At 45.5% G+C, this 22,132-nt stretch overlaps 1 protein-coding gene across 1 annotated transcript in view; it reads right to left on the reverse strand.

The window, feature by feature from the left end:
- UBAP1 (ubiquitin associated protein 1) overlaps positions 1–22,132 on the reverse strand; it is a 53,173-nt gene that overhangs the window by 12,213 nt on the left and 18,828 nt on the right. The window contains exons 2-4 of the mRNA XM_048850323.2: positions 12,974–13,014; positions 5,441–5,565; positions 698–1,600 (exon numbers count right to left, since the gene is read on the reverse strand). Of these exons, the coding sequence (XP_048706280.2) occupies positions 698–1,600; positions 5,441–5,565; positions 12,974–13,007 (1,062 nt within the window). The 5' untranslated portion in view covers positions 13,008–13,014. The remainder of the gene's footprint in view (positions 1–697; positions 1,601–5,440; positions 5,566–12,973; positions 13,015–22,132) is intronic.

Raw genomic sequence — 22,132 nt, forward strand, 5'->3', positions numbered from 1 at the left:
AAAGGAGTGGCTGCCAGTTTATTGTACCGGTCAGCACTGAAGCACACAGCTCTACAAGGGAAGTGGAGATACTTGCACTGCCAGGGTCTGTAGCAGGGCTACATCAGTCTCTTGAGCGATAAGCCAGATCACTTGTAGCAGCTTGATAAAGTCATCTGAAAATGTCATGCATGGGGATGCCACGTCTCAATACTGACTGTCCTCGGATGTGCCTAACACAAGCACTTCAACTGAATGTTTGCTTAAAGAATTTGATTAAATCCAGCATGGTAGCTTAGAAATGAATGTCTCAGTTTGGGGTGAACAGCCAGAACGTATGAGAATATAGCAGCGAAAAATCTTACTAGAGCCTTAAACCCAAGGTGCCCAAGATCTCTTACCATGAATACCTCTAGCAACTTGCCAGGAGCCAGAAAACACCTCATGGGCCTAAAGTGAATTAGATTACAGCTGTCTACATCCAAAACAGTGACATGTGATCTTCTGAGACTAACTCCCAGCATCCAATGTTTCCTCTTTAGCTCATCAGTTTTCCATTTAGATCAAGATAGAGCAATGCATGAGAAGACATGTATTGTCAGCAGACCACATCCGAGTATTAAATCAAAGGAAGCTACAGGATGCATTTTAGAAATATGAGTCACGTTCACCTTCCCCTTGAACACCCCAAACCTATTTTAACGTGTTGAATCCTTACCTTAGTTGCTGTGTTTTGAGATGATTGTTCTTCTGTACAAGGTGTTGACACAGATAAGGAAGGCAGCCTGGATGAAGAGGATAATGTTGATGTCTCCATTCCACTGTCCACATTTAAATCAGAAAGTCCAACAACTTGATGTCCGTTGAGTTCACTAGCCTTACTGGGAGAGCAGGCCTGTAAAGAGCCATTTTGGAGACAGGTAGCGCTGTGAAAAGTGCTTGTGAGCTTTGACATTTTCTGATCGCTCTCATCTGAGTCGAGCTTGGGAAAGGAGAGAGATTTGATATTGCTCACTGACGTGATGGGGGAGAGGGACACTTTGGAAGACAGGGACATCTTTTCACAGTTTTCCAACTGTGGTAAAGTGATAAAGCCATTGGGTTTGTGAAGGGGCTTGAAGTCCAAGGTAGCCCTTTCTATGGATGCCAGAACTTCCTGATCTTGTAACGCAGATTCTGGCCCTACTTTGGGCAAGTTATTCTCCAACAGTTGGGTGACAATTGGCCCAGTCGTACCAACGTGAATTTCAAGAATATTTTTCAGTTCTTCTTTTTCATCAATAGTTTTTAGCTCCAGATTGTCAAATGGGTCTTCTTCACATTCAAAATCTGCTGGGTTGAAGTCTGCCTTTGGGTAAGGCGGACTAAGGACCTTTTGCTTTATGGCACTGCTGTTGGCAGGGGTGGGAGTAAGAATGTTATTGTGCTGTAGACTAGCGAGAATAGGGTTAATGGGAAGTGGCAGAGCTTCAGAGAAGCCCATTTTGCTGTTGTTGTCTGAAGCAGCCTTGGAATTAGCTATTGCTTGCGCAGCCTTTTGCTCTGCTTCTCTCTGAGCTGCTTGGATTTTTTTGATGTCTTCCGCCCACTCAACAGTTCTCTTTTCCAGGGAGAAGTCATACTGTAAGGAAAAACGAGATTCAAGGGTAAGGAACATAGTCACTACTTTATGACGGCATCATCATCCCATACGTAGCAAGGAACATGGAGTAACAACTTAGAGGTATTACCCAAGGGGTGGGGAGGATTTCTCTTAACTAATATCTCTGCTCACCTACAGACAAGCAGAAGACATTCTTTGTGCCTCTAGAACAGGGGTTCTCAAACTTCATTGCATCAAGACCCCTTTCTGACAACAAAAATTACTATATGACCCCAAGAGGGGGGACCGAAGCCTGAGGCCACCCTGGGAAGAGTGGCCAGAGCCAAAGCCTAGTCTCCAGCACCCCAGGTGGGGGGGCCAAAGCCATAGCTCAAGGGCTTCAGCCTCAGGTGGGGGGCCTGTAACCCTGAGCCCTGTCACAATGGCTGAAGTCCTCAGGCTTGGACTTTGGCCCTAGGTGATGGGGCTCGGGCTTGGCCTTTGGCCCCAGCAAGTCTAATGCCAGTCCTGGCGACCCCATTAAAAAGGGGTCGTGACCCACTTTGGGGTCCCGATCCACAGTTTGAGAACTGCTGCTCTAGAAGCTAACCTTGGTTATATGCCAATGGATATATTCTATTCCTCCTTTCCACATGATTTTGCTTAAAAACTGTTACGAAGATGAACACAATACCACAGCATCTATCTCCCACAGAAGAGAGCATGCGTAGAGTAGAAATCAAGCACACTACTCAACGGTAGATCTCTACTATGCTCTAGCTTCAGGATTTGCTGGTAGGCTGCAGATTCCCCTGTTGATGAACTGGCCACAAGCCACACAAGAATAGAGTAGATTCTGGATTACTGCATCGCTGGAAACATCATGGAATTTTTTACCTCTCTTCAGAAGAGGTTAAAGTCCATAGCAGAGTTTAGTACCCAACAGAAAGAAGAGGTACTAACCTACGTACTGCCAGTTCTGCCAAGTCAAGAACCCAGCAAAGGAGTCATAAAACTGAGACATTAGCCCCTAGCTTAGGGTGCGTTTTTCTACAGAGGCAGATCTGTGTCGCTATTACCAGCATGACAGGGTCCCCTGAGCTTTCTCACATTTTAATATGAGCACTTCCTTGGAAGTGCAAGCACAAGGATCAAATCTTACATAAACCTCTAGGCCAAATGCCGCCCATCCCCATATTCACACGGCACATATCACTGTAATAATCTTTCTACAAGGCATACCTCATGAGGTACCATTCGAAAACTAATAAATTTGCTGGTCAGTAGTATCATGCTGAAATGTACACAGCAATGTGATCCGTAAAGTTATGAACACAAGCTGAAATGACTGAAATGTGTTTACCAGGCAAGTCTGGGGAGGGAGCAAACCTGTTTCTCAAAGACACAAAGACAAGCTGGCGCCTCTAGCCAGGTGTCATCAAAGTTGACTGACGATCAATCACCAGTCAAGTGGCCATTCTTTGGCAGTGAAGGGGGGCAGGAAAAGATTGAGACTCCACGCCTCCACCCTCACAGCTGGAAGGAACTTTAACTGGGATAACCCTCAGGAAAATGCATTTCAAAGGGTGACTGGACTATAAATTGAGGGTCAAAAACACCCCAGGTACTCCTCCCGCATCCCCTCACCTCCTTTGACCAGGGAGATAAAGGAACCAGCCTTCGGACTTTGTGTAAGATCTTGACTTGAAAATTTGATCAGCAATGTTGCTGGGAACCTGTGGTAAAGATTTTACCTTGAACCAAGTTTAGTTATTAAAAAGCATTTTTTCTTTGCTTTTCTTGTAGCCATTTTTTATTTTAATGCCTTATAGTCACTTAAAATCTCTCTTTGTAATGAAATAAACTTGTTTTACTCAATCAAAACCAATTCAGTGTTGTGTTTAAACTGAATTGTTTGGTAACTCCAGCAAACCGTTGTACACTGACCCCTTTCAGTGTCAATGGACCTACAATATCCCAACTGTCCAGGAGAGGGCTGGGCAGTGCAGCACATGCGTTTCTGGGGAAAATCTGGGACTGGGAATGTGTTGGGGTCACCCTGCAGATCGTAACTAAGGCTGCTAGACGCCAGACTGGGGCTGGTGTGTACCTGACAGGCTGCTGGGGTCAGAGTTGCTGGAGCAGGGCTGTGGCTATATGCAGACACTCAGCATGTAACCTGCATGCTGTTTGTGAGACGCAAAGGTTGGGAACTACAGCAGCAAAGCATTGTGAAGCACCCAAGGCAGCAGGATGGGTGGTGACAAAACCCCTCTCTGGTCTGGACTGCACCCCAGAACGTCAGACCTGCCCACAAAGCCAGTTTGCAGGACAAGAGAATTTACAGTTGCACAAGTGACAGAACAGTCCACAGCCAAAATTACTTAAGGCGCTAATGCTTTACAAGAACAAACAGTGGTACCTTCTGAGCACGCAGGCTTAGCCTGTGGATATTCAGTGCAAAGGACAGACACTTCGCACAGTGGCCTTGGCCCTTATGCCGTGCTACAACACTTGACATGCTGAAAGCAGACAAGCCTAGCACCAGCAAGCTGGACTGTCTTCTGCTGCAGATGTCAAAGGAAGCCGTGCACCATGACACATGACTTCACTGCAGCAGTCACATCAGGCACACCAAATGTGTGTGTCACTGGCTTGGAGGGAAAGGGAAAGGAGAGTTAGCGCCACGTCCCAGGCTAGCCATTTAGGGTTAAAATGGGCCTCGAACATACCAGATCAACTCCTTGTAGAAAGTATACTATGAAATCAAAAGACTTAAACTATTGATTTGATCGGCTCTGTGGTCAGGACTCAAAATCCATATTCCAGGGAACTCTGTGGAAACATCACATGGCATAAAGAACACCAAGCCACTCTACTGCGACCTGCCATTCTCTCTGCATCAGGATTGGCACTAAACAGGACCTTGGCTCCTAATTTAAAATTTCAGTTAAATTAGTGCGGTTGGATTTCTAGTACCAATTTGAAAATGATAAGCACACAAGGATTTTTTAAAAGTTAGTCTGTTTAATCAGTTGATTTCAAACTAACCAAAAAAATTAAGGCAACTTAAGACCACATGCCTGGAAAAGAGAGGAGAGATTTATTTGCCAAATTACGTAACTTGGCCACATGGCTGGGTAAATAAATTGTCAATGAGAACTACAAAGCAAAACAAGAGCTAGAAGTGTAGTTCTCCACCCAATAAAAGCAGGACAGGGGAAGTCAGAAGCCACAGAACACCATGCATACGCACCAAAGCACCAAATCTACTTATCTACTTTTTACACAAATTATAACAAAAATTAAATTCATTTGACAGCAAAAAAAAAAAAAAATCCACTAACTCCAAACAACCAGGATTTTGTAAGAGTGCTAGAACGCCTATATTTGAATTTTCCATTCTTGTTAAAACTGCCAAACTGTAGGATAGTCAGGGACAGAAGGAACAGAGTTAAGGTTGTTGTTGGAATCTGAACTGTGAATTTCCCAACTTTCCCATTAAAAAGTTCTACTTAAGTATACGTTTAACTTGAACTGTATCAAAGCTCTGTTTCAGAATTTCCTGGGCTTTTATTCCTTTTTGATAAATTATGACGACATGTAAAGCATTTGAGATAAGCACCGTAAAACTTGCAATTACAGCAGGAACATAAAAATTGCCATATCTGTCTCTATAGTCTAGTATCCTGTGTAGGACAGTAACTGGAACAAGATCTTTCAGAACAGGGTGCAGGAAACCCCATAAATGGGCAATTCTAGAACAACCAGGATAGCTCTAGCAAACATTTATATAAGACCTAAATCTGGATATTTCGAAATTTATGACATACCAAACATTAACAACAAAGGGAACAAACAAACAAAACACCCACTTACCTGGGCTTCTCTGACAAGCTGGGGAGAATCAGGAAAGCAGAAACCAATGGGTAAGCCAACCTTGGCTGGTGTTTTGAATTTGTCTCCGATCTTAAATGGGACATCATCAAGATAACTGAAAGGCCCTAAGATCAAAAGTAAAAGTTACATCAGAGACTCAAATGTATTATGCATTCCTGTTAGCTTTCAAATATGGAAATGTGAATCTATTTTATCTTTGCTAACCTACCTGCACAAAAATGAAAGTAGCCAGAAAAAGAACATACACGCAGAGCATGCTTGAGTTTGCTGCCCCACTTTTATCCAAAATATTTTGTTATACACACTTTTCAAATGGCTAAAAGGTTGAAATTTGGTCTCAGATTTCTGGACAGATTATCAAGTAAGTTTCCCTGCACTAGTTTCTTTTGCCTTTCGCTCTGTATACACTTAAAAGTTATGTTGACATAGCTGTGTCGGCCAGTGGTGTGAAACAATCACGCTCCTGACCAATATAGCCCCAGTGCAGAACTGCTACGTCGACATAGCTAATGTTTGCACAAGGGGCGTTCCTACACGAACAGAAAAACTTCTGTTGGTGTTAGTTGTGTCTACACTGGGGACTACGCTGGCATAGTCTCCGCAGGGTAGACATACATTTAAAGATGCATCCACACTGGGGGTGGGCAAACTACGGCCCGTGGGCTGCATCCGGCCCGTCAGGGCTTTGGATCCGGCCTGTGGGATTGCCAACCCTGTGGCACCGTGGGCCCCGCACCACTCCCAGAAGCACCTGGCACTATGTCACTGCAGCCCGCGCGCTGCCCCGCCTGCGGGCACCGCCCTCCGCAGCTCCCATTGGCCGGCGATGGGAAACCGTAGAAGGGGAGCTTCAGGGGAGGTACCTGCAGGCAAGGGCAGCACGTGGAACCCTCTGCCCCCCCTCCCTAAGGGGCTGCAGGGACGTGGTGCTGACCGCTTCTGGAGCAGCGCGGTGCGGCCTGGGGCCAGGGAGCCTGCCTTAGCCCTGCTGCACACCGCTGTCACCCCGGAGCAGCTCAAGGTAAGCAGCACCGGGCCAGAGCCCTCGCCCCGAACCCCTCCCGCCCCCCAACCCCCTGCCCTGAGCCCCCTCTTATAACCCGCACCCCTCCTCCACACCAACCCCTTGCCCTGAACCCCTTCCTGTACCCCAACCCCCTCCCATACCCTGCACCCCAACCCCCTGCCCCAGCCCTACATTCATGGCCCTGCATGCAATTTCCCCACCCAGATGTGGTCCTCATGCCAAAAAGTTTGCCCACCCCAATCTACAGTGACTCAACTTCAGTTTTGGGACCCCAGTTTCTGTATCAATCTAATTTCACTTCCTTGGTCAGTCAGCTGGTATACTGTGCCCTCTGCTTATCACACTGATCACAAACTTCTCACTGTTACCGTGTCCCCCTCGTCCCCCCACAATCTGTCTGTTTTATCCATCTGTTATCTAGTCCTCTACTTGAATTCTAGACTGTTTGGGGCAGGGACCATCTCTGTGTTCTACGTTTGTACAGTACCCAGCGCGGTCGGGCTACCAGAAAACAAGTAATAAACACCAACGACCATCTGAAGTTTTATGACAGCACCCCCAGCTGGGAGAATAGATGGAGTTCCAAACGCCAATCTGAATGGCAATTTGTTTGAAAGTGATATTAACCCCACTCCTACACCAGTGTTCAATGACCAGTTTATCTGTACATTCACTTTTGGGGTTGGAATATTATAAAAGATGCAGCTACAGAGTACTGTCGCCACCTTAGAGGAGAGACCGAGCTCAGGAACTAACCTCTTTTCACAGCCTGAGCAATCCCAAAGATCCCTGATGTGTCATCTCCCTTTGACCAAATTTCAAACTTAAATGGCCATTCATAAATACCTCCTGCGCTCCTCTATTACTGAATCATCTACAAGAACGCAGCCAAGCGCTAATGAAGGACAGGTTTTCAAAACCAGGAAACACCCTATCACCTGGGGCTGAAGACTGTCAGCGAGCCCAAGCGATGACAGCATTGCAGGATGTGGCACATCAGCCTGCTCTCAGATTTGTGCTAGAGAGATAGTGTCCTTTCAGCTTTGAATCCCTGGGACTGACTATTCCAGAGCCGATCTCGTTCCTCACCGTGACCGTGAACTGAAGAAGTCTCTCAGAGAATTTAACAGTAACTTTACTCGTTGCACCCCCAGCAGAGATAGCAACATATTCAGTGACTGCTCAACAGCACTGCAATTTCGATGTTGGGAGGGGACCACGGCCATTACTGCAACAAGGCGTCTAGTTTAAGGATGTGTGTAGTTGAACGGGTACACTAACAACTCCCAAGTGTTAGTTTATGCAGAGATCGTGACCAGAGTGCCCATCAATGGGAACGTGAATCACAACCCATCTAAACCAGACCAGACGCCCTTTGATTGCATGGGAGAGATGAGGTGGGTGAGGTCATATCTTTTATTGGACCAACTTCTGATGGTGAGAGAGACAAGCTTTCAAGCTTAGACAGGGCACTTCTTGAGGTCTGGGAAACATAAGCCTGGTGTACATTACAGAGTTAGGCTGACGTAAGGCAGCGTACAACGACCTAACTCTGTAAGTGTCTACACTAACACTCAGCTCCAACTGATGCAAGCCATCCAATACACCGACTTAATAACACCACCTCCATGCGAGGCGTAGCGCTTCGGCTGATGTAGTTAGGTCAACACAGCGTCAGTGCAGTCACTGCGTTGTTGACATGGACTGTTGCTGCCTCTCAGAAGCTGTCTCACAACTGCCCCAATTGGTGCAAGCGTTCCTGGTCAGGACGCACACGGCCGACACAGGGAGCATAGTGTGGACAATTTAATTACTGTGCTGGCTGTATGTCGACGTAACTTAGGTCAACTTAATTTTGCAGTGTAGACTTGCTTGTACTCAGTGTCACAGATAAATACACAGTGGAACAGATTGTTTAGCGTAAGTAGCTAACACATAGTTTACGGGACCATTCAAGGTGAAGTGGCCCATTAACACTCCTCCCTCCCATCGCCTCCTGCCCGCTGTGGATCAGCTGTTCCCCAGCGTGCAGAAGGTGCTGGGGGGAGGGGGAAGGAGCAGGGACAGGGTGCACTCAGGGGAGGGGACGGAGCGGGAACGGAAACAGATGGGATGAGGTGGGGGCTTGACGGGAGAGGTAGAGTGGGGGTGGGGCCTGGGGCTGAGCAGGGGTTGAGCTCCCCCAGGCAAAGGGAAAATGCCCGTGCTACACTACGCATTGTGACAGGCATGAGTAGGAGTGCGACTACTGCTCTCTGTCTTGTCTTATCAGAGCACCAGGTAGGGAGAGATTAAAAGTTATGATTATTTTTAATGCCACGTGAGCTAAAGCCAGGACATACAGCACTAAGGTGAGGGACGGTACAGGCAAAGACTGGCTGCTCTACTCAGGAATTTGCTTCTTGCTAGTTTCACCTTAGCAGTCAGCGTGTGATACCTGACAAATATTACTGGGAAATTATTTTTAGTGTCTTCCCAGTATACCGATTTTCTGACTGTGACCACCACTGTAACCTGGCATTTACCGACGGGCTGCCATAGACATGGGAACCATCCTCTCTCTCAGGGTAGCCTTTCCAGAACACTTTGTGATGGGTTTATAGAATTTCCTTTTGTGGGGAGAAAGGAGAGAAAAACCCCAAAGGTATATTTCACTTGTTTTACCCAGGTCAGGGATTTTCCTTTGTATCAGAATATGGTTAGAGTCCTGCCCAGAATGTGATTTAAGCCATTGGCCTTTTTTTGCAGAGGGCTGAACATGCCAATTCCCCGGAAATGATTTTAAAAAGCAGATTGTTCAAAGCAGGGAGCAAAAAGAAACTGGATTTTAGTACAGACGTAGGCGTGGCTGTTACTCAGTGTTCATCCACAGCAGCATGCACACATGAGTTTGTTACAACTCACATTAAGTAACAGGATGATATTTAATATGTGGCTCCTTGGAATTTGGACTCTGTTTAAACAATTATTATAGCAGACCCAGGAAGTTCAGAAAAACATGCACCCACTTTATTCAAACCATCCTTTCTGCCTCGGCCAAGACCAACAAAAGAGTCAGTATCACTGTGTATCACCGATTATGTAAACACAGGCCTGGTCTGACCCCCAGATGCCTCAGGTGCATCCCCAGGAAACAATGGCCTCCACAGTCTAGCAGCTTGATGAGTGAACGTGTAAAGAGGTCACCACCGACGTGGGGAATCGGTTCAAAACAATAAGGAAGGTACCTTTAGTGGTCACATTGAGTGGAGGGTGTAAAATGGGGTCCAGCCAGGATCGCTCCTCTCCCAGCACTCCCTGGAACCAGAACTGTGCAGTGAAGACCCCCATACACACACACACACACACTCTGAGCACTAGGATCCAGGTGGTGTCTCCTCTCCCCGTCACGTAGCCTTGGGGGAAACCGTGCAGAGAACAACCAGCCAGAGACTCTAGTTGGTAGGAACAGACAGCCACCGCAGGGACCTATGGATAGTCCAGTCAAAACTGCAGAATGTTCTGACTGTCTCTGGCCAATTGACTGTTTTCTCCAACCCTCCCTCTCTATCAGTGTGTCTTCACCTCAGCTTCACTCCTGCCTGTCCCTCCTTGCCCTCTTCCCTCGCCCCTTCCCTTTTCTTTCCATTTAGCGGATCTCCTCCTTGCTGCCATCACATGGTTCACCCTGCTTGCACCCTTTCCCCACATCCTGTGTCAGTCTTGTCTATTTAGATTGTTAGCTCTCCTGAAAAAGGACTTCCTGCTACTCTACACAGCGTCTGGCACGACGGGGCCCCATTCTTGGTTGGCCCTTCGCACTACCCTTATAAACACGAGGAATAACTGGAGCAGTTTTGGACATCAGCTGAGGAAGCGGCAGCAGCAGCTTTCAACTTGCGTGGCAACAATTAGCACTGTGTTAGCAGAACATCAAACACTACCCTTGGGAAACTTCAGTTCACCTTTTCAACACACCTGCAGAAAGCTACATTTCCAGGCATTGCCATTCACTTGGCTTGCAAGTCTCTAGCTTCTAGTTCTTCAAACACCACCACAGTGCACTGAGCTCCGTGCTCAGAGAAACCTGCTGGAGCATTCTCTTTCTGAAGTATGAATTCAGAAGGTGGCTTCCTCAAAGCTCCAGGTATAACCTGGGTTCCCCCCATCCCTCCATCCCACCAACTCCCTACTTGATACCGGAGGAGTTGAACTGGACTGTGGGTTCCACCAGAGGGGAAGGTCTCTGGCCTGTTCCCCAATTCTCTAGGTGGATCAGCAGAGACTGCGGGGATTGTTCTTCCTTTCCCCATGCTGGCCAGCGATGAGGCTAACTGAGTGAACGGCAGATCTGAAGCACGAAAGCAGCCAACTGAGGGCTGCCGTAAACCTCTGAGGCGAGAAAATCTGCCAATAAGTGCAGGAGCCACCAAGGCAGAGGAGGAACTCTGTCAAACCCTTTACAGGTAAAGCAAGTAAACGCCAGATACCAAGAGGGATTTTACAACTAACCAGCTTTGTAATAGCCTCATGTAAATTCCCATAAACAGCAAGCACGGGGAGTGTGTTCATTTGAAGTGTCAGCTCTGTACAATTCTAGAAACTCTGTACACTCTAAGCTACAGCTACTTGCTGGGCTAGATGTTGTGTCGTAAACTGCAATTATAGGGACAGTGTCACCTATTTGTTCTTTTGGACGCTGGGAGGTGATTGAAAAGAGTTTTCCCCACTAATTGCCCAAGAGATGACAAAACAAAAGTTGTGCCCATCCCTCCCCAGAAAGTTTAAGTCAGCACAGCAATAAACTTAGTGTTAGAATTGCCAATATCAGCAGAAACACAGAGAGCCTCACAACAGGGTATTTCAGTTAACTACTGATGCTGCAGAGCCATTTCTTTTGTTCTTGTTATTTTGTTATACAAGGGGCGTTTCCCACCAGATTGTAACAATTAGAGCCCAGAATTGTAAAACCTCTGGCTCCAAATGCAATATTAATTCTGCATTGCACATATACTTATTACATTCAACAGTAATCAGCAATTAAACAGCACATGGTCCAGCTAACTTTGCTCCTGGAACTCTGACAAGACATATTAAAAATTAGATACCATTTCTTACCTATTGTCACATCTTTGATTAAAGAAAATGTTACAATCTGGTTTCAGGATTTATTATGTTTTCATTTTGCATTTCCTAGGCTAGTCAGTCTGACTTGTTTATAGTCCTTTCCCTGCTGTCGTCACTTTCTGATCCCTTTATACTAGGGCAAGGAGAAAGCATAAAGGTCAACTTAATGGGGCAGACTTTTCCAAGCCTTCCTCTCCCCCATGGTGGAGTGCTCTAGTGTCATTTTGCTCACCTGAAACACTATCTGGAAAGAGAAGGGACTCTAAACTCTATGAAAAGGAAGAAGTCTGCATGGACAATCACTTTAACTTAGGTTGGTACTGGTCATTTCACACGCAATTCTTGATTACACATACAACTGCAATATTTGCATGCAACTGCAAAAATCGGATCCTCAATCACAGAACTTTGAGGGTCAGAATAGTTTCCCACTCTCCCGTCCCCAAAACTTTAGACCCGACTCCAGCAAACGCACACTTAGCTTTACACAAACGGACTCTAGTGAGATTATTCATGTGTAAAATTAAGCACATATTTAAATGTGTGCAGGATCAGGAGTTTACAGAAAATTCCACTCCTTTCCTTTCCTCCTTCACTTACCCGAAAGTAAGTTACTTAAATGGATTCAGTTCAAACTATATTTGAAATAAATTCATCACAGGGCAGACTCCAAGCATGAGCAGTTTCAGTCATAAGGAGACTTTATGGAAGTTATAAATGAGGAAAAACAGTTTAAAATTAAAGTGAAGTTGCAACCTTCGCTATATAGAGTTTGCTTCTGCAAACGCTATTCCACTGGCCTACTGTTGGTTTAATTTCACATGCACATGCATACACCAAGCTAGGGATTTTCCCGTTTTCACGTTTGAAGTGTTCTTAATGCTATGAGTGAAAGATAACAGACTGAAGTCCTCGGTTTAGGCAGAGAACAGGCATAGGCAACAGAAACGTAAGTTTCCGCGCCACTGCCCCACCAATGCCCTTCCAGCCCTGACATGAAAGAACCAGCTCTAGCAGAGACAAAGCAGACTAATCTCCATTGAGCACTCAAGCCATGGCCTCTGTGCTGACTGCCAGTTAATGCCAACAGTGGAAGTTTCTGAAGTGCACACATGTCCACTGAAAACCTGGATTGAGTCCAAGTTTATTGCACACAAGTCAATCAACAGCCAACAGAAAATGGCTACTTTTGGTCAGTAGCAGGATGGTGAAAGGCTTTTGAGTCTCCTATTAATCCCAAGAGCCACCCAAGAGCCACCCAATCCCGTTATATTATTAGATGGGGGGGGTAGAATCTATATTAGAGGTAACACAGAATGTTTTACGGGGAGTTTCCTCACATTAATCTTTCCAATACAAAAATACGGCACTTCACTTACCGTGAAAGTCGGATCCCGACTTCTTAGAAGCCATTTAGAATCTGAAAAACAGTTTAGAAGCATTAATAATCTTTCACATATGTTAAATAATATAATACTATGAGCTTCTATTTTGTCTTCCACCCAAGGATCTCAGGAAGCTTTGCAAATATTTGTTCAAATTTAGCCTAATGCCCCTGAGACATGAGTAAGAAAACCCATTTTATAGTCTGCGAAACAGATCTGGATTGTTAAGTATTTATTTAGCGTGCGCATAGTCGTCTAGCCAAGTGAGGACATTTTCAGTGGTGTGATGCAGTTCTTCGAGGCCCTCGCTGAACCTAGTCAGCAGGCATTCATCAACAATGTGCATCATCGTCGGTGTTGCACCGCAGCTACACAAAGGACTGTCACAAAGGCCCCAGCGATACTTGCCCGGTCCAGAACCTTTTCAACAGGGACCTTGGAGACGGGGCAGGTCAAAACCAGGCAGGCAAATTGCTAAGTAACTTGCCCAAAGTCACACCATCGGGGCACAGTCAGGAAGAAACTAGGTACCCTGACTCTGTGTTTGCAGCACAAGAGCATCCTTCCTCTCCAGCTGGTCTTAAGATACTAAACATGTTTATCCTACATGGGGGAAAAAACCAAACCAAACCAGATTTAGTTCATTTGTGTCCAAAGCCCTATTTTCACTGATACGCTTAGAAAGTGAGAGCGCCTTTCAGGAGTCAGGAGATGCAGAGAATTATGCAGAAGCCAGCAGTGAAACGGACATTGGTCCATGTGCACTTTCCACTACCTAGCGGGCAGAAAACTACATAGTGTAGATTCCATAAACATTGTGTATTATCTTAGAACATTTTAACCAAAACTCTCTTTAGTTAATGTTAAGAAAACCTCTGCAGAAGCTGGGACACAGATCAAAGGGAATACAACATGCCTAAGATACGCACGAATCTACCAGCAGTCTGTGCACTACACCTGCCACCTGTGGACAAGCACAAGAGAGGCCGCAGCTGACTAAACAAACATAACATGCATCTGTTTTCTCTAGTTACTGAGTTTACAGTGGCAAGGTTATTAGATCTAGAGGCCCTTGGACGTGGTTTCATCGGGAAGATCTTTATTTTGATGAGTACCGAGGGAAGGGAAGGAGTCTGCTCTGGTGACTGGAGGAAGAGGATGGATTCGGCACTCCCAGATTTTATTAGCTTCGCCAATGACTCGCTCTCTGACCAGATTTAGATCTGAACGCTGGCGGCCAAGAAAGGCCCCTTTCAGCACAGCAGCAGGCAGCTCAGCAACACCCATTCTAATGAAAAGCTGCTTCTCAAATGCAGCTCGCAGATTACCGAGAACACTTCCTGCCCGGATAACTCGGAGCACTAAAAAGCCCGAACGAGTGCCCAGCTCGCCTCGGCTAGGAAAAGTAGATGGTGGTTTCAAACAATAAAATTGTGCTCATGTTTTAATTAATATGATTTTAAACAGCACTTAACACCTAACGTAGACAGGATTTAGATCCTAGAGTTTCATATTATGCATGAATCAAGGTCAGCACATTGGATGGGAGGGGCCTACCATGCATTCTTGAAGGGACCTTAACATGGTCTGGCCCCACCAACTGGTATCAAAGAAATCTCACCCTGACTGGGGCAGACCTATTGTTGACACACACTTACCACAGGCCATCTTCCTAGAGAAGAATGGTTTCAGAGTAACAGCTGTGTTAGTCTGTATTCGCAAAAAGAAAAGGAGTACTTGTGGCACCTTAGAGACTAACCAATTTATTTGAGCATAAGCTTTTGTGAGCTACAGCTCACTTCATCGGATGCATATGCTCACGAAAGCTTATGCTCAAATAAATTGGTTAGTCTCTAAGGTGCCACAAGTACTCCTTTTCTTCTAGAGAAGAATGAGCCTAATAGATGGCATCATTAGGAAGTTTCCCCTAAAATGTTCCTTTTCTTAATTTCATCCCACTATTCCTGGTCAGACCACATTTATGGCACCCAAGGATTCTTCTCCTTCCTTACTCTGCATAGATTTGAAGGGTGTAGGCATTAACACTCTCCCCCTGCCTCCCCGCATCACTCCAAAATGGCATTGATTTACTAAGCTCACTCTTACTCAGTCTTTCTTCAAATCAGTCTCCTTGGATTCCCTCCAATATGTCTACCCCCTATCAATGAGAGGACCACATTTGAACAGAGCATTTTAGGTGTAACATCACCTGAACCAAAGAAAGGAAAAGAACCACCTACCCTGATCCACAAGTAACGCACATGAAAACAACTCCGGGTTTCTGTTGGGGTTTTTGGGGTTGCAGGTTACTGAAAGCATTGCCTACTAACCCAAGGAGTAAGTTTCCTAGCTTGCCCCCCCCCCAGCTATAACTGCGCTGCAGTGTCCCTTGCCATTGAAAGAAACAAGACAGCTGTGCATTGTTTATTGCGAATTCAATTTAGTGAATGTTCTAAGTGTAACTTTAGCGCCTCTCTTCCTGCTATTACACTTTCCCTCCAAACTTCACTCCGCTTTCTCTTGCTTTTCATTCCTCTACTAAGTCCTGGTGCAGCTCTTCCTGCGTTTCCTTCTCCGTCCCCTCCCTCCATACCATCCCCTCACACCCAGGCCTTGGAAGTTGTCAATAAATACCCAGGACACAGGACTAAACCTGTGTTTAGAAATTTAGTAGCCAAAGGGATGTAATATAGGTGCCACTCCTGTCCCATTCCTGGCACTGTCCAGGGGATGTACCCAGGTAAGAAACCAATCTACCCCAACCTACTGCCCCGGGACTAGGTTCAGGGTTAGCAACTTTCACAGCCACATCCAGCTTGGGTTTGATTGTCCACAAATTCCTCTTTGCTGAATGGAAGAAAGAGCATGCCAGTCCCTCTGCACCTGAGCCAACAGACACCTCAACTGCCCACAAGCGAGTTAGGAGTTTCTACAACTTTACCTACCACCAGCTGCCTGGCTGCTACCCGCTCCCCCACGCTCCTTTTTGGGTCTTCCTCCTTTGTGAATAGCTCCAGGAGTGTCCTCTGCTACTACTAAGAGCTTTGACAGTCAGCAGCTAAACTACAGTCTATTTCATTGCAACCCAGAGGGCTCTGAGCAGCAGTTTTGAGCATGCTCCAGCCTGCAAAGTACTGAGTTTGAGCCATCTGCAGACTCAGGAAGGGAGCAGTGCCTCAGTTTACATTCAGTTCTCATTTGGAATGTTTCCTTTGCAGTTATAAGGACTAGAAATGTAACGCACACACTGGGAAAGTTTCCTACTCACCATGGGCAGAGGAGTCTTCAAGATCTGTCTTTAATACTGCTGTACAGCCCTCTCCCCCCATTCCTTTGTGATTCCATATGCAAGAGCTTTTGTGAAGGAGCAGTGCCCTTTATGACTCTCTGGGATCTGTCCAAGGGGGAAGGACTGGGGTGATTTTAGCACCCTAACAGCCTCACCTGCCAGGTCTTGTATGCAGGTCACCAGTATACAATCACTAACAATGATAAAGGCAGAGAGATCCAGTAGTGACTGCATGAATGTGAGACTTTATTCTGTGCTCTTAAGGTCCCCCATCACCATCCCCTGATCTGTCTGTTCACCATGTCCCAACATGAAACCCAGAACTGTTGGATTACTGCCAGGGGGCAGCACCCAGTTAAAGCGGCACCGGGGTCCTGGGAGGGACATGGGAGCCAGCAGCAAGGCGAGACACCGGCCGACAGAGGGCGCTCCGGAGGCTGGAATGCTAATTCCCTGAGACGTCCAGCAGGAGGTGCCACCGGTGAGTCCGCGCCCGGCTACACCACCAAACCTTCCTGGAGCACCATGGGCTCATTTTAGGCTGTGAGCAATGAGTCATGTTAGGTAACTCGGTATCTATTTTTAACTCAACCAGGTGTCATTCTGCTGATGCTTTCTCTAATACACCTCTAGGCTTGTTTATTTCACAATTTCTCTAATTTCCATACAATTTCCAAAAAACACTAAACCAAACACTACTGGCTTTGGAGATAGCTGGTACCCCTGAAGAGGGAACAAAGAAAGTACTTCAGCTTCTCGAGGGATGCAGAGAAAAAAGAGTGCACTAAGTGTGCAGCCCAAATAATGCAAAGAAAGGCGGCCAAGGACCAAGCAACCTATGGATTACCTGGCACAGCTGCACTGTAACTGCCAGTGTAAATGGGACTTAAACTGACCCCAACTCAACAAAGAAAGGCATTAGATAGTAGATCACACACTATATTAAAGAGACTATGCCTTTTAGACACCAAATCATAGGGCTGGGCAATAACTGAAGATAGAATTAACATACAATGACTAAACAAACAAGGATTTGGGGAAGTCGACTTGATATTTATTACAAGAGAAAGCAACATGAGTTTATATGTAGGTAGAAACTATATTTGACTCCATTATCCTCACCCTTCATATGTCACTAGCCTTGGATTGTAAGATCTTTGGGACAGGCACTGTGTATACCTCTAATTTCAGCACCTAGCCCAACGAGGTCCAACTCCAAACAAGGACCTTTGGACACTACCATGGGTTATTACAAATCCTACATTCCTTACTATGATCACGTCTCTATTTACCGGCTAATGCTGGAGAACTGTCAGAAATAAAGTTGTAAAAGATACCTTAAATGGGAAGAGAGAAAAACCATTTTCAAACTTCAGTGCACAAAGGGGAGGGATTGCTCTGCGACTCCAACAGGAATTATCTAGAGTAAACTCACACCCTACACTACTGGCTGCAGGTCAGAGTACCAGAAGCAGCTTAATCCTTCCTGCTGCAGCAGAAAGACAGATTACAAAAGTTTGGCCCTGAAACGGATGAGATTGTAGATTATTATATCACTATAATCCTGATGAACCCTATCAGTCTGTGCAAAGAACGGGCTATGCATAAATGTTATACACAGGAATCTGCACTAGCTAAGCACTGTCAGTGAATAGGACACTGAACTTGGTCCAGGAACACAAAGGCTAGTTGAAATATTATTCAATATTTATTACAAAAATAAAGCTGTAAAAGCCCAGCACAAAAAGACTTCAATGGTAGTAACAGGTATTAACCAGGAATCGCAGTCATGCCAGAAGACTACAATTTAGGCTGTCTTCACTGCCCAAAAAGGTGCGTTTTTCCCATGGGATAATTAATGCACATTAGCCATCTCATTGTAAAATCCTACCGGACACACGGCACGCTGCAGTGTTTGCTGTGAGAGAGCTCGGGAAGGTTAATACTATACTCTTCTCACAGTAAATTTTATTAAAGCTAGTGTTTAAAATCAAGTTTACACAAATTAAGAGGGAAGGTACTGTACATCTGGGGTCAGGCTTGCAGTGCCTCGCCTCCATTGGGATTTTACAGCAGTATAGCTACCCCACAGTAAATACACACCTGGTTTGCCTTTAGGGCTTGTCTACACTTGAAAGATCATTCAGATTAAGGTAGAGTGTGAATTTGAATTTGCAAGCCCTTACCTATGCATTTATCAAACACTGGAATAGGAGGAAAATGCAAGACAGGGAATTTATTGCACTGGAGGGTTTGGCTGTCTGTGGGTTAACATTCACCTTATAAAAAGAAAAGGAGTACTTGTGGCACCCTAGAGACTAACAAATTTATTTGAGCATAAGCTTTTGTGAGCTACAGCTCACTTCATCGGATGCATTCAGTGGATTGTGAATGCATCCGATGAAGTGAGCTGTAGCTCACGAAAGCTTATGCTCAAATAAATTTGTTAGTCTCTAGGGTGCCACAAGTAATCCTTTTCTTTTTGCGGACACAGACTAACACGGCTGCTACTCTGAAACCATTCACGTTACAGGTTCCTTTTCGAAAGGGGTTTCATTTTGAAAACCTCCCTCTTCCACCATTCTGCGATCTGATTGTGGCAGAGGACAATTTCCTACAATGTCCTGAACAAACCTTATTGAATTACATTAAACTTTATCGAATTCAATTATATTCAAAATACAATTGTGTGTTATTGTAGGATCATATGTAACTTTTCCAGAAAACTGCCTAACGTGAACCTTGGAGAAATGTTAGAAACTTCAAAGAACGGTTTGGGACAATACGTGGTTAGTGGGTTTCCTAGGAAGTACTTGGGAGGCCTTTTGAAGCTAAGTCCTGGGAAGAAAAACCTCATTGTCTACCGACTACCTGCTCCTGAAAACTCCAGCTCAAAGACCCCTGAACTATATAAAAGGAGGGACTAAACTTTTCATAAGTGTGCTAGTTCTGAGCGGAGACTGTTGTGAACTTTTGACCACAGAAGAGACGCTTCTGTGGGGTTTGAAGGACTGATCACCAGCCAGAGCCCTTGCTGGAGCTGGGGTGATCTCTGGCAAGTTTGCGTGAAGGTTCTTTCACTGTGTTTTAATACCTTTTCTCTGTAATGCTTTTACCTTAACAATAAATAAGCTTGCATAGAAACAGCTGTTTGATAGCTTAACTGTGGGCAGTTACGTTGTTAGTCTCTGAACAGAAAGCAAGCAGGTCTGTGTAGACAGTCTGTCTTTTGCTGTGGGTAACACAGTGAGGGCAGAGAACTGCTCAGCCTTGGAGATACCCCGGTCAGAAGCGAAGAAGACGCGGGTCCCCACCCAAGTGAGGAGATGGCTAAAGGAGCCAGAAGCCTAGAGTGGGTGCCCTTGCCGGACCACAGAGGGGAAATATGGGTGCAGTTGCCTTGAACTGTGATCCCTCTCTGACGGTCTGTCCACGGACTATTTCCGTGTGTGCCGGTTCTCCTCTACCAGGGTGGGCTTTGGGTGGCTGCAGCTAGTTTGTCACGCCTCTTAAGACTTTTTTTTTTTTTTTTAAGTTAGAGAAGCTCTCTCCAGACTCTGCCATCTTTATAGCTGTTGACAATGTCATTAACACTGTCCCCAACCCTGCAATGAGCTTCACACAGGTAGACCCTGCAACCACAAGGAGCAGTCTCAATAACTAATAAATGTTAGTTCCGCATTCGTGTCCACCTGCCTGGAGCTCACTGCAGGAGCTGAGCCCTTATTTGCTGTTCCTCATTAGGTAAGTAAGATTCCTCTCTATCCGTGTCCACTTTTAGCTTAGCTATCACTAATAGCTCATTCAACAAGTTCTCTCTGCAAGCAAGTAAATATGCCATCCCGAAGGCCTTCTGATATACGAACTGTGAAGTCTGCTTTCGAGGCGCTTCCTCCAGGGTCACGCTAAGGTTGAAAAGGAGAGCGCTGCACAGCCATAGAGGCAAAGACATTAGCAGCTCCTTCTGCTAACTTTAGGCTTCATTAGCCCCCCCCCCAACAGAGGGTCAAATGGCACAGAAAGAGCCAGGCAGGTGGGTGTGAAGGTGCGGCCAAGGGACACTGTGGGACATTTTCACCAGTGGGTGAGAAGGGCGTTAGATGGACTACTGCTAAAGTTACCGGGGAAGAGGAGGAGTTAACTCTTCATTTGCACACATATTCTGTTAATGTATTTTCCCGAGTTTATGACTGTGTTCCCTGTCCCCTAATAAAGGCTCCCTTATCTGTACACAGTCTGAGTGTTTGGGAGTGGGGAAGTTCTACCCGTTAAGGGCACCGGGGAGGGAATATTTACTTTTCTCAGGTATCAGAGTGGGCTTTAGCCAGTTTAGTTACATGTCAAGAGGGGACCCTAGATATAATTTCGCTGCCATTCACCACCTGGCAGAAGGGTTACTGTTGTCTAGACTCCAGACCACAGGAGCCCTTTGAAGCGACTCTCCCGCTAAGATTCAGATGCCTAAGAAAATATTTCTTGCCTCATTTCTTTTGATGCAATCAGCAAACTTTCCGGCGTGAAAGGCATTCACCACAGTCAGTTCAGACCCAGCTCCTCTTTGATTTCTAAACAATAAGGAGACTTTGTTCTAAGTCCTTGATCCTGCAATTTACAGTGTGTCCTAGGCCAACTACACACACACACACGCACAAACGCAGATCCCACTAAAGTCAATAGATTCAGCTGCCTTCCCACACGCTGGAAATTGCCAATCGAGGCCTCAATTATATAAAGGGCCGTTTGTTTGTCATTTATATCGCATCAATTAAGTATATGGTCCTGCCTCAGCACAGGGGGCTGGATTTGATGACCTATCAAGGTCCCTCCAGGCGTGCACTTCTATGATTCTACAAGCGATTTGATTCAAATATGCAATTTCTGACTCAAATGCCACAGAAGGTATTTTAGATTGACAAAAAGAAAAGCAGTACTTGTGGCACCTTAGAGGCTAACCAATTTATTTGAGCATAAGCTTTCGTGAGCTACAGTTCACTTCATCGGACCGAAAGCTTATGCTCAAATAAATTGGTTAGTCTCTAAGGTGCCACAAGTACTCCTTTTCTTTTTGCGAATACAGACTAACACGGCTGTTACTCTGAAACCTTTAGATTGACAATATTTTGAGATGCAAATTTGATATTAAATATTTGTATTATGGTAGCAGCCAAAGACCATAATGGGCATCAGAGCTCTGCTGTGCTAGGCTATGAACACACACAGATGCAGGTACAAACTCTGCCTTGAAGATCTTACAACCTACAAATTTTAATTGAAACCTCTTACTCCTGGTAAGTGTTAAAGCTTTGTTACAGGATTCAAATATTAATTTGGAAGTCTAAAGCATAGTAAAACCAAGGCAGGCCAGAAAAGATAACCAATGTACAAGGCACAGACTCAATTACCAGTCTGTAGTCACTTCTGCTTCCATGCAGGTGACATTTCCCAAAAGTCTGCAGCAACAAATCCAGCCTTGTACTTCTAATGTAACTCTGCAGACACCACTTGCATTCACATCACTGCAGTCGGTATTCCCCTTTCATGAAAGGAAATTTCACTGAACTACCCTCCATAATGATTTTGATACCTAACGTCATTCGAAAACTGGATTTATGTGAAGTTACAACCACATCCCCCTAAGCAGAAGCAGCTGCTCTTTCACCAAGCTTGGCAGAAAGGGAGGTCTGAAGCAGACCCACTCTAATCACTTCAAGGGCCACTGCAAGCTTTGAAATCCGTAAGACAAAAGCCAAGACATTCCTTGTTTCAGGGCTGAGAAATATGCACTAGCCCCCATTTCAGCTCAACTAAACCTACGGAGTTTGAAAGTCCCGCTGTAAAATTAAAACAGTTTGGCCACTAGCTAA

This window comes from Caretta caretta, chromosome 5 (assembly GCF_965140235.1).
Source record: "Caretta caretta isolate rCarCar2 chromosome 5, rCarCar1.hap1, whole genome shotgun sequence".
In the NCBI taxonomy this organism is placed as follows: domain Eukaryota; kingdom Metazoa; phylum Chordata; order Testudines; family Cheloniidae; genus Caretta; species Caretta caretta.